The 13,210-nt window shown below is 34.5% G+C and overlaps 2 protein-coding genes across 15 annotated transcripts in view; both read right to left on the bottom strand.

Moving 5' to 3' along the window:
* Positions 1–13,210, bottom strand: part of LOC128187853 (kinesin-like protein KIFC3) — a 36,062-nt gene that overhangs the window by 11,384 nt on the left and 11,468 nt on the right. For 12 of the 13 annotated variants that reach the window (XM_052858489.1, XM_052858490.1, XM_052858496.1 and 9 more), the window contains 5 exons: positions 13,117–13,175; positions 12,572–12,680; positions 12,107–12,166; positions 1,061–1,158; positions 561–753 (listed from right to left, as the gene is read on the bottom strand). In XM_052858489.1, coding sequence (XP_052714449.1) covers positions 561–753; positions 1,061–1,158; positions 12,107–12,166; positions 12,572–12,680; positions 13,117–13,164 — 508 coding nt within the window. In that variant the 5' untranslated portion in view covers positions 13,165–13,175. Of the gene's footprint in view, positions 1–560; positions 754–1,060; positions 1,159–2,669; positions 3,272–12,106; positions 12,167–12,571; positions 12,681–13,116; positions 13,176–13,210 lie in introns of those variants that run through there. The other variant, XM_052858499.1, reaches the window with a different exon arrangement.
* On the bottom strand, positions 3,566–8,545 carry LOC128187855 (uncharacterized). Of its 2 annotated transcripts, XR_008244098.1 has the most exons (3): positions 7,564–8,545; positions 4,939–5,077; positions 3,566–3,645 (listed from the first exon to the last, which is right to left on the bottom strand). XR_008244098.1 is itself a non-coding variant. In XM_052858501.1 (2 exons), exon 1 carries the CDS (start codon positions 8,319–8,321, stop codon positions 7,572–7,574), a length of 750 nt encoding a protein of 249 aa, XP_052714461.1. In that variant the 5' UTR covers positions 8,322–8,545; the 3' UTR covers positions 3,566–5,077; positions 7,564–7,571. The 2 variants fall into 2 exon arrangements, 1 of the variants encoding a protein (XP_052714461.1); XM_052858501.1 differs by having other exon boundaries at positions 3,566–5,077.

Genomic DNA, 13,210 nt, shown 5'->3' with positions numbered 1-13,210 from the left:
CGAGTGCTAGCTGAGATTCTTACCATGAATGGAGTGTTAGCCGAGTTCCTTACCACGAGTGAAGTGTTAGCCGAGTTCCTTAACATGAGTGGAGTGCTAGCTGAGTTCCTTGAATGGAGTGCTAGCCGAGTTTTTTGTGGAGTGCTAGCTGAGTTCCTTGAATGGAGTGCTAGCCGAGTTCCTTGAATGGAGTGCTAGCAAGTGTCAGTTACTGTGGCTGCAAAATCTAGCGTTTCTTTCCATGACTTGACTGCTAATGTTCCTTTCCACTTCCCCACCATAAATGGAGTGCTACCCTTCCTTACCATGAGTGTAGCCTTAGCCTTCCTTATTGTGAGTAATTACTGGTACTTACCGTGAGTAGAGTGCTCAGCTCCACATCATAAGTGGACTGCTACCATTACTTACTGTTCCTGGCGGTCTCTGCCACTATCAGTGGAGTGCTAGGGTTCCATACTGCGAGATGACTGTCAGCATTACCTACCGTTTGTGGCGGTCTCTGCCTCCATCAGTGGAGTGCTAGTGTTTCAGACTGTGAGTGGACTGCTAGCATTACTTACTGTTTGTGGCGGTCTCTGCCTCCACCAGCCGTCCCTCCTGCTCCTCTACCAGACTCTGGAGGTTCCCGATAAGCTTGTCCTTCTCCATCAGGTTTATCTCCTGTGTCTTACACAGAATCCTCATCTGCTGTCTCTTTGTCATCTCCTCTTTTTCCAATTTCTGTTTGTATTTTTTGTTCTTCTCTGACAGATTCTGTAATCAAATTTCACAAACTCTAAACAATTATATGGATAATAATTGTATTTCATAGAGCCATAATACGTCATTTTATTTTGGGGTTAGAATTCATTAAAGCATTTTTTATGAAATTGATAAGCATTTGATACAAAAAATTGAGTAAGTATCAGTTTTTAGTACATGGTCATGAATCAGTTATGAAGAATCATGTGTAAGCTGAATAGTGACCTAATTTTGCAAAACCCTGCGAACTGGCATTAATGATTTTTTTTTTAATTAAACCCCAATTAGATCCCTGTAATGTGTGAAAAAACTAGCTTACTCTGATGGTAAATAGGAGCTCATCTCTCTCTGAATTTCTCTCATCCAGTTGCTTCTGTAAGGTCTTGTATTCCACAATGGAAATGTTCTCTTTATCATCTGTAAATAATAGGTTGACTTTTACACCATTTATCAGAGGAGCTAAATTTTCCCAACATGAAAGATCAATTCAATGCAGGCAAACAGCATGTACTGTTTACAGGGACCTTGGCTGATAGTTTGGCTAAGTTGTTCTCTTTTATAAAACTGAAGAAAAGGGAAGTCCATAGTAAAAAGGCTCATGTCATGGAGAGTTAGTACTTTGTGTCAATAGAGAGAGAATAGCATATACATGTGTTTCACTTGTTGTAAATAAATCATTCTCTTATCATATTGAAATGGCTAAAATATTTAATACAATGATAGTTTATTCAAATTTGTAGATATAGCTGACCTTAGGATGTGTTCAGCTGTATTAAAATAATATTTATCATATCTAACTTTTTCAAGCATATCATTTCATTATACATTCCATATTTGATCAAAAAACAACCACTAAGGATGCTATACAACTTACAAGGAAGAGACATGTATTATACAAACTCAGCAAGCATGCAACAAATTTTATTACTGGTAAAATCAATTAAGACCAAATATCCCAAAGCAACAGATAAAATATGCAGATTGCTCTAGTTTCCATAAGGAAATAATTTAAATTGTGTTTTGAACAAAAAAGGAATTATATGTCTGATCCATTGCCACTATGGCTTTTTGTAAATTATAACGTTTTGGCCAAGAATAAAATGGCTTGCCAACCTTCCAAGCTGAAATTCCCAAAGACTCTTATTGCATTTTGTTAAGACCAGCTAATAACAGTTCAGTGCCATTAAACAGTTCCATCCAGTCCCTAGAGTTAAAGGAAAGCTGATTTTCCCAGGAGTGATTCAATAGATTTGTCTAGACCAATGTGAACCGATGTGCAGCATTCTCTCTGCTTCTATGCAGCGCTGCACAAGTCTCGTGAATTATCTGGTCCTTGTGCCAGGATATAAACATTGATCGGTGATTTTACCGCATTGAGAGAAACTTCTATGGAAACGTTACGAAGACATTTTGGTTTTAACCTGAATGGTCTCATCTTTTATATTGCACAATATATCATACCAGTACATCAAGTCTAACATCAAATTAACATTATCTATAATTTTGTTTTTGAGAATTCACCGACTTTAGGCCCTCTCCTTTAATGCTATTTATCTTGCAATAGCTACTGAATGAATGAAATAAAAACTGTTAATGAATTTATATTAATGAAAAACAAGTAAAGTAAATTTATGCTGTATCATTGTAATGAGTTCATTCATCTCTTCAATTTATGTACTAGTATCCTTTAATTCAGTACACAATCCCTTCATCCTGAATAAAACTGAACTCTTGCCCGAGACCAATCAAAACAATAAAAACTATCACAAGAGTACAATCATTCAACTGACAAATCCATCACCAGGAGAGAGCATCCGTCCGACAACCAGTCAGTCATCTATTTTATATGCATCAGTTATTCAGAGAAGCAAATTTAAGTCCAATATCAAGAATCCCTAAAAAACATACAATATAGTTCTACAACTTACTCTGAGATGAGTTAAATCCAATCCCTGATGGGAATATGTAGAGTTTCTGTGGATATCTGCGAGCCCGGCACATGCAGCATCCATAGTATCGAGGAGACACTAGCATTTTAACATGTCGATGAATAGGCGCATTATTTAACTCCATCTATCATTTGACTAACACATACATGAACACCTCGAGGGACCAACAGTTGCCAGTTATATTTTTCTGCAGCACAAATCAATCCAAGTCTCAAGATGCTAGTTTGTTTTTAATCCATATTGGGAAAATCAGGAAGGATCCCATTCATCATGTTTATAAAACAAAACAACTTAAACACGTAGCAATAATTCCGTAGACCACGTCTTTGTAATCAAATCAGGACACTTCACAACTGCAGTTTGTCCTTCACAGATACGTTAGTTTCTGATATTGAATTTAGACCTTTTGTTCTACAAAGTTACCTCACTAAACAATTTCACAGTAATTTGATGTATGCAACAATACACAACAAAATGATGAGCCCATACATCTCACAACTGTCAATGAATGCCCTTAAATATGACATAAAAATTCAAAGCTCCTAAATTATATCTCTTGTAGTAAAAATTTGAATAATTCATTCACCTCAAGATCTTCAAAAGCAATATTGTTTTTGTATTAATCCTTCTGTTTAATTACCAATGAGGTAGAAAAAATCTTGAATAGCAAATTGTTTCTATCCGTGTATAAATCACTGAATCAAAATTAATGAAAAAGTCACAAACTCAATGAAAGTAAATTACAGTGAAAAAGATTCCCCATAGGTTCAAACACTTAATCTAAACCAAGCATTGGCACACATCAATAATTATTATGTTCTAATTCGTTACACTCAACCGAACATAAATAATTTATAAAATAAATAAACACAGTGTGTAGGTACAGAAGCGCTCTCAAGAGTGCAGTTTATTCGAATAAAGTTATAGACAAATATCTTCAGTTCTCCTCAGTTCTCTACAATAATGAGAAAAATTGTTAATTACAATAAAATGATACACGAAAACAAGTAGGGTGGGTGGGTGGGGGCCACGTCTAACTGCACGAAAAGAGAGCCTTCGAATGGCGCTAAATTCTTTATTCACTTAACACGAGAAGTCGCGCTTCTCTAATTTAAATACCTGTATAACAGGTGAAATACTTATTATAGAAACCAATCAAATTTGGTTTCCGGTATAAATATAAATAAACAAAAACACGTGTTCGATAGACACACGTGTCATCATACCTTTAATAAATACATTTATGTTCTAATTCGTTACACTCAACCGAACATAAATAATTTATAAAATAAATAAACACAGTGTGTAGGTACAGAAGCGCTCTCAAGAGTGCAGTTTCGACAAATAAAGAAAGAGTTATATACCAAGATTTTTGGAAACAGAAAGTTTACTTTTTAAATTTTCGTGAACGTAGCCGTCTTTAGCATTATCACTTTTCCACCGCCCGTGCTTTTTAAAGAGTCTATCACTCACTCCTGAAGTTGCGGCAGCCGTGGCCCCACCCGACCGCAGACTATGCACACCAAACTTTTTTGAGTCTAAACCCAAAGTATTTAATGTAGACAAAACAATTTCTCTAACTCTGGTATATGACAGTGGTGCCTTACATTTCTTGAGTCTATAAATATTGAATTTCTTGCTATAAGACAGTTGTCTGAAAATATATTCATCTGAATTTTCTTCTATACCAGACAAATTCAAATACCTCTCTAGTAGGTTCACAGGACAGTTTTGAGAACTTGTGCGTGAAATATATACACAACTACCCTTGTTTTGAACATCAGTTTTGCTTTTGGGAACAAATAATTTCAAATGTGATTCATGAAAAGTTACATGAGATCTTTGAATATTGACAATTTCAGAAAAACGCAGAAACCCTGCATAACCCAACAAAAAAATGGAACAAGTACGTAAATCGAAAAGCGATGCTTGCTTTCCTCCCAATAAAGACACGATCGAAGACAGAATTTCTGGTGTTATAGGGTCCTTTTTTGTAACGGGTTGACTGGTATCACGTAAACAACCTTCCTTTGTGAACTTCACCAAAGTTGAGTCACATGGGTTTGAAAAACCTGCCAGTTTATGTGCCCAAGCTATAGCATGAACAGCCTCTTCTATTTTGGGAGCAGATTTAAAAGTTTTCGCAATGTAAATCAGATAGAGAGATACATTCACATCTGTTGTTGGTAGATTTTTGACATGAGGTTCAAAAGTCTTGCACCACTTAGAAAATCTGTTAAATGTGTACCTGTATTTTTTGGTTGTATTTTCGGCCCTTGCTTTAAGACAATACGATGGTAGGAGTTCGGCCAACTCTTGGAGCTTTGGGTCTTGTATTCTGGAAAATAGATTACTCCACCTCCCCACCGAAAATATATCTGCAAATCGTATAAAATGAATACATATACATGAATATGTATATCTAAAAACATCAAGTCTAAGTATGCAAAATCATTATATATACCAGGAACATCTTATCAGACGATTCTTACTTTCTGTAAAATAAAACAAATCGTTAATTAATATATTTAATTTTACCAAATCATCTGCAATACTTTCGTACCAGGACCTTTATCAATTTTAACCAATAATTTTATTTTAATATCGTCTGGAGTACCATCGTATCAGGTCCATTCCATAAATACGCCGTCACAAGGAATCTAACATACACATGTATAAAGTATATAAACACTATTGTCGTCTGCAGTACCATAGTACCAGGACCGTAACATTAAATAGCAGTTTTTAAAAAATTCGATCGTCTGCAGTACCTCCGTACCAGGACCTTATCAATAATATATCTAGTGTACCAGGACCTTTCACTGCAGTACACACCTCTGAAATATAAAACAATCAAATCAGTCACATTTTTGTAGCGTCCAGCCGAATAGCTAATACTGATGAATAAAATCTTTCAGAACCAAATATGGAATTTTTATTCATTCCTTGAATAAAAATCTTTGTACTGTCTTCAAACTCGAGTACATCTGATACGTAAACAAACGTTTTCAAGTTATCTTTGAACACATAGGGCCAATAAGGCGCTGAAACCCATTTTGGGACAATCAAAGTCCCTTTAGCATTGCAATTAATTACATATTTAATAGTTTTAATAACTAAAGAAACTGGTGGCACAAGCCAATTATTTTCATTCTCCAATCTTGTGTGAAACAATTCACAGCCTCTGTGCCAGGATTCCAAAAAACAGAATTAAATCTTTGTAACTTTTTATTATTTGCATTTGCAAATCTGTCGACGGTATGTGGACCCCATTTTGAATCAATAAACTGAAAAAAATCTACAGACACACCCCAATCATCATAGTCTATCAATTTACTAAGATAATCAGCCTTTTCATTATCTTCCCTTGGAATCCATTGAATATTGACTGAGATGTTATGTCGTTTGCAGAATTCAAAAATGCTTAATGCCAATTTTTGAAGTTCTAATTTCATGCTACCTGATTCGAATATTTTGACACAATTTTGATTATCTGTAAACCATTTGACAGACTTGCAGCTTAAATTATTTTTAAATGAAAACAAAGCCTGTTCAATTGCTCTCATTTCCCGCCAGGTGGAACTCTTTTGCGCTTCTTGTTCGTTCCACATCAGGTGAAATTTCGATTCGTCTACCCCAACCATGCAGGCCGCCGCTGCAACGTTACTAGCATCTGAATAAACAATAATACATTCTGGACCAGTATCTGCAAGCTTTCTAATGTTATAATTACGTACGTTTTGTAACCAAAATCGCAATTCTCTAATTGTCTTTTCCTGAAATTTGAGATTAAGTCTTGAATCCCAAGATTTCCTTAAAACAATCTCCATGTAAGAAAATCTGGTCATTAATCTGCATATGTTTCCTAAAACAGAATGTAAAGACATGATCTTTCCTGCAACCTTTGCCAGACATCTTGCTGAAACATGAGGTAACATATCGATAAATCTAGATAATGTCTCTTCCACATCTTTTATTCTTCTTTCTGGAATGGAAATATTAAATTCTATAGAATTCCAAATTATGCCAAGCCATTCAATTTCTTGCACTGGACTGAAAACAGATTTCTTATGGTTAATAAATAAACCGGCCTGTTCCAGGGATTTTTGTATGAAATCTGAAATACTTTGACATTCCTCAAACGTCTGAGCCATAACTAAACCATCGTCTAAATACAGAACAATTCTGATGTTACATGCTCTCCAGTATCTAACCATAGATCTAAGACACTTAGTAAATACAAATGGTGCGCTCGATAGACCAAAAGGTAGTACCGTAAAACAATAATATTTTTCTTTCCATTGAAAACCTAAAAATGTTTGGCATTCTTTGCTAATATCAATGTGATGATATCCGGATTTCAAATCGAACTTAACTAAAAAACAATTTTTATTGAAATATTGTAAAGCCGTTTTGTAATCTTCAAATTTAATCTTTTCTTTCTTTATATAGTTGTTTAAAACACTTAGATCTAAAATTAGACGCTTCTTTTCCCTGTTCTCAGCTACACTCAAAGGACTGACAACAAAAGGCTTGAACGGAACCTGTACAACGCAACCTGATTCCAGCAATTCACCAATGCTATCTGAAACAAAATCAGAATTAGATTCAGCGGACTTGTTATTCTTTAGAAATATCTTGGGGGGATTTTGTTCAAAATTGATATGATACCCGTGCTCAATAATACGCAAGATTTGATCATAAGTACCTATTCTTTTCCAGAAATTAAAATTCTTTGACAAGCTTTTCTTTATTCCTTGATTGGTTTCTGAACCACTAAAATTCATTTCATCAAAAAATTGAATATGTTCTTTCATTAAGATATCATTATCATTACATTGATCAAACATGTCAAAACTGAGTAAATACTTATCATCAACTTCATTTTGAGGAGGAGGGCGCAGTGCTGCCGAACTGAGAGGGGCATCTTGATTTCCAGTGTCCCGTTTGGAAACATTTGTAGCAGACGTCACTTGGTTGCGGTGTGCGCCTGCTAGCTGCACGAAAGGGCTGAAGGAATGGGTTTGCTGTCTGTAGGACGTTGTTCTGCTGTTGCAGACCATAAGAAGGCAGCTGAGCAGGAGAGCCAGCCGCAGCTGTTTGTGCAGGTTTGAGATAAGGAGAGAACCGGGACTTCTTTCCCTGTTTCGTCTGTTTGAGCGCCCTGTTTTCTGCACTGCGGATTCGTTTCTCGTCGTCCGAGTTTTCAGCCACATCGTTGAGTTGGTACTCCTGTACCGTTTTCCACCCAGCTGGTGACCCATCTGCAATTCTTATATGCTTTTGTCTTGTGTTAATTTTCTCTCTCAAACGTTTAACAGTATCTTTATCGTTGGAAGACAAATCTTTTAACTTATCAAGTTCTTCAATACACTCTTCGTTGAATATGTATTGCACTCTGTTACCTTCGAACTTGAGCTTTCCGGCGATGTTATCTTTCAGCTTTTTCTTGAGCAACTGTGCAGAGTTTGTGCTGTCTTCCTGTAATTTTTCAGCTAACTGTTGAAATTGAGAATTTATTGTTGATGTCAGCAGTTTCACGGCGTCAGTCAAAGCGAAAGAATTGTTTGTAGTTTCTCCTGGGGTTAGGATAACTTCTTCGAGCATCTCTTCGTCGCTTTTATCTGCCATGAGGAAGCTAACCAAAACACGTCTAACTGCACGAAGAGAGAGCCTTCGAATGGCGCTAAATTCTTTATTCACTTAACACGAGAAGTCGCGCTTCTCTAATTTAAATACCTGTATAACAGGTGAAATACTTATTATAGAAACCAATCAAATTTGGTTTCCGGTATAAATATAAATAAACAAAAACACGTGTTCGATAGACACACGTGTCATCATACCTTTAATAAATACATAACTCCTCTGTAAAGAAAAACTCAGGCAGAAAAAGTTGACAGGAAATTTTCCTCAGTTTTGTTCTATGCAACCCTAGAAATTCATGCACTCCACAAAACTAAGAGAAATTCCAATATATGAACCTGTGATTATACTTTAAGAGAAGGGTATACACCCACTACCTAAATAATACAGGGTGGATCACAAAACATCCACTGCTTCAGGTCTCATATCTTATATTGACAAAATAGCCATTGGTTTCTTATCAAAACATTTGATCTTTTTTATTGCTGTCCAGTTTGGTTTTAACAAGTCTTATGTATAGTAAATGTCTTCATACATACATTTGGGAACTATACATTAATCTAAAACTATTACATATTTTAAACCAGTAAATGTTTGGGAAGCCACTTTTAAACAGACTTTAAATATAACAGTAGCTAATACACAATTGCTTTAATAGAATTAAGGCTTTTTTTTTTAAGATGAAGAAGAGAAAGGGTTGCATTGAATCAAAGAGTTTCAGTAATACCAGACAAAGTTGTTCTTGAATCCTTACCTAAAGATGTACAATGACATATAAAACTCACAAACTCCTCAAGGGCTTCAATAGCGAATTGAGCATGACACAGTGGATAAAATAAATTTACATTTACAATTTACAACCAGTATATTTATATTTAATATGCAACAAAATATTCCAGCAAAATAAGTTGTGAAAAAGGCAGCTCAAAATAAAAGAAGTGGGTTAACTCCAATAAGTGTTTAATGAACAAACAATTTTGAAAGGAACCAAATCTTAATTTATTCTTACTGCATGGTACATTGCCGATATGGAAGCAGCATCCTTACACCAAAACCCCTGACCCAGGGACTCGGATTTATCACTTGTGGTAGAGGCCTCCTAATGAATATAACTACCGTATAACGGGTATTTTCTGCGGCTTGAAATTTTTGCGGTTTAACCCCTAAAAAGTATCAAATTATATTCTGCGTTTTCAATTTCTGCGGTTACATTAGACCGCAAAAAAAAAAATTACATATGTTTACTGGATTTTGATCGATCTAGGGGATAAACTTGTCGATAACTGTCCGTTAGGATTTGGAAGAATACTTCCGCGCTTTACATATTTTAAAATCGACATTCTTATCGTGTTCACGGTAAAATCAGAACTAACTCTCAAATGTTTTACAAGTCTACTAAATACTGCTTGTGAACTTTTCTCAGATCATTTATATTTCATACTCGACTAAACACACAGTCCTTATATCTGTTCAGCTATAATTGATATCGCACAGGTAACATGAGATAATTAGGTGTGAAATACGACGCAGAGCCCACTAATTACGGACTGATCCCGTTTGAAAATTATAGCTTGTATTTTAAATAGTGTCAAAATAAGTGATTTTTTTAAAAAAATATTTTGCGTTTTGAATTTTTGCAGATTTTTCTTATCCGCAAAATACCGCAAAAAATAAACAACCGCAGAAAATACCCGTTATACGGTATGTCTAATTGGAGGTTACAACCCCCTCAAAGCCTATAGATTCCCAGGTTACACACTAATTTTGCTTGAAATTCAATCACTTCTTTAAATGTTGAAAAGTTTAGGATTTGCAGACAAGATGAGAATGATCACTTTCTAGAAACTGAATATTTGTAATCACTAGAAAACATTGACATTTTCCAGTAATAAAAATTTTGTAGCTAGAAAAATTTCAGACAATCCAAAAAGAACCCCAAAACAATATTGTGCATGATGCATTTATGGTAGAAATTAAAGAAGTTGAGAGAAACCTAAGTACTCATTAGATGGCAGATATAGTAAAGACCCACTACTCCCTCAAATTTTAAAATACCAAAAAGTTTGGTTTTTTATCATTTAATAAGGTCTGGTAATTAAAATAGTGCTGAGACTGTTTCGATCAAGTATACCAGGAAGCATTAAAAATTGCAAAGCATCATAAAGTTTTACAGTACCAACTTTTGCAATCTACCTGTACAAATTATAAATAATTTTTGTGGGTGGGCACCTGTTTACTTTAAGATAAGGTTATAACAGATTTATTAAAATGATCCATCAAAAACACCCTGAACAAATTCACAGAAGTCAGCAAATTGTGTGTATAATGGCGTTATTACACACCATAGGCCTTCTGTTCTCCATTTATCAATATTAAATGTTCATGTTTAGAAGGCCTAGGGGGGTTGAATGGCATTTAAATTTTACTGGTTTAAACATCTTTGGGGATGGCCTAACAAATTTACATCTTTAGTAGGAATTTCATTCACAAGTTTCATATATCAATAACTTGCATTAAAACTTTCCTCTGCATGCAAGAATAGAATATTTCTACAATTTCCTTCAAGTGCAAAAGTCACCTAAAGCCAATAACTACCAGGTAGTTATAAAAATAGCTACTATAATTTTGTGTAAATTTCATGCTTATTTGATCAGTTTCATAGACATACAAATCTTCAATAAATGGTTCAAACCCTAATAAATGTATAAGTAGTAAGTGCTTAAATTGCTTGTAAGCATTCAAACACAAATAACAAAATCATATTTGATAGGGGAAAAAATCCCATAGGACAACATGAGAATGATGAAATATGATGGAAAGATGGGTGTGCCAAACACTACCAATATACATATATATGTCCTTGCCATGTACATGCTTATAGCAGAGTGCACATGTACTGGTTATATAATCTGTTGAAAAAGAAGGCCTGCTAAATAGAAATTTGTAAGTTAAACACCATTGGAAAATAGCAACCCCAACATTACAACCAGAAAATCAATTCCATCTACTTATATTATACTTATAAATTCCAAATATTTACATGACTTTTTGATCAATAAAACCTCACAGGTTTGGCACTGAAGAAGAAATCCCATCGCCTTTTTTGTTTATTTCTTTGTTTCAATATTTATACAGGTATTTGTATAAACTAAATGAACATTATTTCTATTGTAGGTCTTCCAAAAGACAAATGAAGGATCATTTAATTTTAGGTCAGAAAACATACATGTACTGCAAGTAAATGGACTGGTAGTTATTTACAGCAGAATTTTGGTGGGTTTTTTTTAAATTGATTTTTTTTTCCATTCAAAATTAGTAAAAATAATTATGGGCAATTCCACTTTCTTTGAATTATTAGAAAAATAATGAATAATAGTTTATGATGAGCTTATTTCTCATTCTAACATAGTATGAAGGAAAGGTCATAACAGTAGCTGCTAGGAGATAATATCAACCAATCAAAAATTTATTATGAAATCAGACAAATCTCAGCATCTGTGCTCGTTATTCCAAAAAATTAATAATAAAATCACCTAAAAGTGTCAATTACGTCACACATATTTGTCTCATTCACTTCATATCTTACTTCAGACTTGTTTATAGCATAGGAAAACAGTCAATAGGAAATTTCTAATTTGAAATGCGTGAGAATAAAATCAACAGAAGCAATTTTTTATGAATTGACTTCTCTGGGTTTTTCCAAGGATTATTTTGTTTTTCCCAACTAAATTCTACCATCTCTTGAACACACACATCTAGTTATCCTTTACCTGACTCATCAAGAGAGTTCTCGTCTTCTGATTCCACAGGGGAGTCAACAGGAATGTCATCTATTGGAGAATCAACAGCAAAGTTGTATAAAACAATGTAATACATGTAATCAAAAACTGAGGTGTCACGAGATCATAACAATTCATTTAATAACTATCACTATACTATACAATTAAACACAGTTACAGCAAATTTTTTAATTCAAACTAACAAATTCAACCTAACTTAAATTCAGTTATAATGAATTAAAAGTGTTTATCTCATGCACTTTGCTATAAGCATGGTTTACCGTAAACTTACATTTATGAAATTTAAAACATTCACAAATCTTAATTCACCAAAGAAAAGATATTTTTTGACTAAAATACTTAATATCTTTGCAAAATGACTAGAAGCAGCTCAACTGTTTTCTTTATTATAAAATACTGTAGAGTTAATCAGTATACATAGTTATATCAACTGACCTTCAAAGCCCAACTGTTTCTTCCACAGTTCTGAGCGTGAGGGTGAGGGGACTGGCTTGTTACCGACAATCCTTGGGCTGTAGGACATAGGAGTCCTGAAGGCAGGCTCCTGTCAGCCAAAACAATACATATATCAACCAATGTGGTTTGTATTGTAAGATTCAATCACTATAGTATCTTTTTTAATCACAAAACATCAACCAATATGATAGAAACGGGAATAGAGAGATCCACTCCCTAGATAGAATGTTTCATCACTAAAGCTGATCAAGGTCAAGCAGAACATACAGGTACAAGAACATACAGGTACAAGAACATACAGGTACAAGAATATCAACTTGGAACTTATAGATACTATAAACAATGTCTTAATTTAAGTCTAACTAGCGTACAAATTGCTACTGAATCTATTCTGAAGTGTCTTCATGATTTCTATCAGGACATTCTGACACTGTCAGCATTCGTCAGTACATGTACATTTATGTATATCATTATATACTTCAATCAACAAACATTGTAATGGGTCTGACTTGAACTGCCCGTACCTTGATCTTAGATGTAGGTGTCCCAGGAAGGAGCACTTTGGAGTTCATTTTGTTGTACGCTGTAAAATATATAGAAACAAAGCACTTATTATTA

This window comes from Crassostrea angulata, chromosome 6, assembly GCF_025612915.1.
Source record: "Crassostrea angulata isolate pt1a10 chromosome 6, ASM2561291v2, whole genome shotgun sequence".
NCBI classification, from domain to species: domain Eukaryota; kingdom Metazoa; phylum Mollusca; class Bivalvia; order Ostreida; family Ostreidae; genus Magallana; species Magallana angulata.
The sequence above is the reverse complement of the archived record's forward strand: the minus strand, read 5'-3'. Positions and strand labels throughout refer to the sequence as shown.